We start from the raw sequence: 2,154 nt of genomic DNA, 5'->3' as shown, positions 1-2,154 counted from the left end.
GAACCCAAAATAAAGTTGTGTCAAGAACATTTGGGGCACAGTCAGAAGTGTAGAGCTCAAGTTTAATGTTGTGGATTAAGTCAGAGTACCAGAGCTACCCTAGATGCAAGAGCATAATGATGCTGTCCTAATGTAAACTTTCTTTGTTGTGACCTTGAGCCCCAGATCCAGAATGAACTTCACTGATCCCATTAGGGAAAAAAAGTTGCCAGGTCCTCCTTGGATCTGTGTTCCCTCTGAGAGAAGGACAAGGTCCAAGATGGTCATAATTCCTAGGAGAAGAATTTTATTGTCTCCTACTTTATATGGTTCACCGGTCACTGAGTTGCATTAGAGGGTGGAAAGTACTCAATGTGTAATAGCTGAATATGTATATGTACTTTCTTTTAAATGGATGAGGGATATTGATAATCTTTTGTTGGGAAGGTATTGTTTCATGTATAATAAGATATTTATAGTAATGCATAGAAGTTTGCTAGAGGGAAATAACTAACAACAGAGGTATGCAACCTTTGATGGACATTTTTAGATTTGATTCATTATGCCTTGTTTACATTTAGGTTATGGCTTTGAAACTTTATGATGATACTTCAGTGATGTAGAGACTTCTGGGTTTGTGAATACCACTCAAGTAATCAATTTTTTAATTAAAAAGTTGGTTGGGGTACTTAGAAAGAAAGGTAGACAAATTCTACTTCATGGAGATTTAATAGGTAGTATATTACCATTTACAAACCAAGTATAATTTTTTTTCTCTCTCTCTATTTCTCTTAACAGAAAGTTTTAGAAGAAATCGTGAATGCAGATGCTGGTGCTCCATGTTCGCAGAGGCATTTCAAAAAGAAGCAGTTCATTGACCAGTTGAAAAAGGCTTTGGTGCCTCACAACATTAGTAGACATCTAACTGAAGCAGCAGCTGTCACCTGTGTAAAGCTGTGCAAGATTGCAACTTATATTAATATCAACGATTCAAACAATGTTGTTTTTGTATTAGTGCAAAGTGTGATTAGTGAACTTAAGGTGAGGATGTGTTTGTAGTGTATAGAATTGGTCATGAGTTTTTAATTGTAAGTACAGTATGTAGGACAAGCTACTTCAAGTGAATGTAAACAACCCAGTGTTTTATTTTTGCAATTATTTGTAAAAATAAGTTTGACAAGTGAAGTTTATATTTTTCAAAACTGTTGAACTTAAGGGTAATAAACCAACAGGATGTTTAGAGTGAATATATAATGACTTTAAATACAAAACTATAATGAAATGAATTTATGCTATATAATGGAACCTCTCCTCCTTCCAGAATTTGCTCTTCAACATTGTGAAACCATTTTCCCGTGGCCAAGCATACATTTGCCAAGATGTAGATTTAATGATCGACTGTTTTGTGTCCCTGTTCCGCATCCTCCCACACAACAACGAGGCTCTCAAAGTCTGCCTTAATCCAAATTCCCAGTCAACTTACCATTTTGTGTTGGTCAGCTCTCTATACAGGTAAGATTTTATCTTTCTTTCTTTTTTTTCTGAATACTAAAAGAAAGGGGGAGAAATGAGAAGAAAGGGTACCTATTGGGGTGAAATTATATATTAAGTGAATATAGAGTTTCTATTTGCTTGGAACAGAAACATGGGCAAAGAACCCATTTCTTCAAATAGATTGCATTCTCTTGATAGTGGTACTGCTTTACCTTACAGAATAATCACACAACCAAGACTGCCTTGGTGGCCACAAATTGACATTGTATATAACAAGTCGAGTGAGCTGAGGTCAATGTTCACTGATACTCTGAACAAGGTCACACAAGGTTGCATCTCTCATACTCCTCTAAGGATGATTCATGTAAGTTGAAGGCCATATTTTCCTTTTCTCTATATCTGTGTGGATTTATTGTACATTTGAATATAAAGATCTTTTGTTAGTCCTTTGAGATCATGACTAGGAATACAAATTTTGTAATATTTCTTTAGGAGAAAGCAGGCCAAAGTTAAATGTTTTCATTTTATGTAATGTAGAAATTCAAGGAAATGAAATGAGTAAACACTGGATTTCCAATATATTTATTCTTTTGCTATCTGATGGTTTTTTGTCATTCATTTCATATTTTTCAAACTGTTTGAGAAGTCTTTGAGCATCATCCAAGTTAACCCAGTGCTGCT

At 35.0% G+C, this 2,154-nt stretch overlaps 1 protein-coding gene across 8 annotated transcripts in view; it reads left to right on the top strand.

The window, feature by feature from the left end:
* Window positions 1-2,154, top strand: part of LOC119586518 (neurofibromin-like) — a gene marked incomplete at its 5' end in the record, with an annotated part of 66,980 nt that overhangs the window by 8,595 nt on the left and 56,231 nt on the right. For all 8 annotated transcript variants that reach the window (XR_005229956.1, XM_037935267.1, XM_037935261.1 and 5 more), the window contains 3 exon segments: window positions 778-1,020; window positions 1,301-1,491; window positions 1,693-1,837. Coding sequence is in view for 7 of the 8 variants with exons in the window: in XM_037935267.1 (XP_037791195.1) it covers window positions 778-1,020; window positions 1,301-1,491; window positions 1,693-1,837 (579 nt within the window).

This window comes from Penaeus monodon, chromosome 21 (assembly GCF_015228065.2).
Source record: "Penaeus monodon isolate SGIC_2016 chromosome 21, NSTDA_Pmon_1, whole genome shotgun sequence".
Classification (NCBI taxonomy): Eukaryota; Metazoa; Arthropoda; class Malacostraca; order Decapoda; family Penaeidae; genus Penaeus; species Penaeus monodon.
The sequence above is the reverse complement of the archived record's forward strand: the minus strand, read 5'-3'. Positions and strand labels throughout refer to the sequence as shown.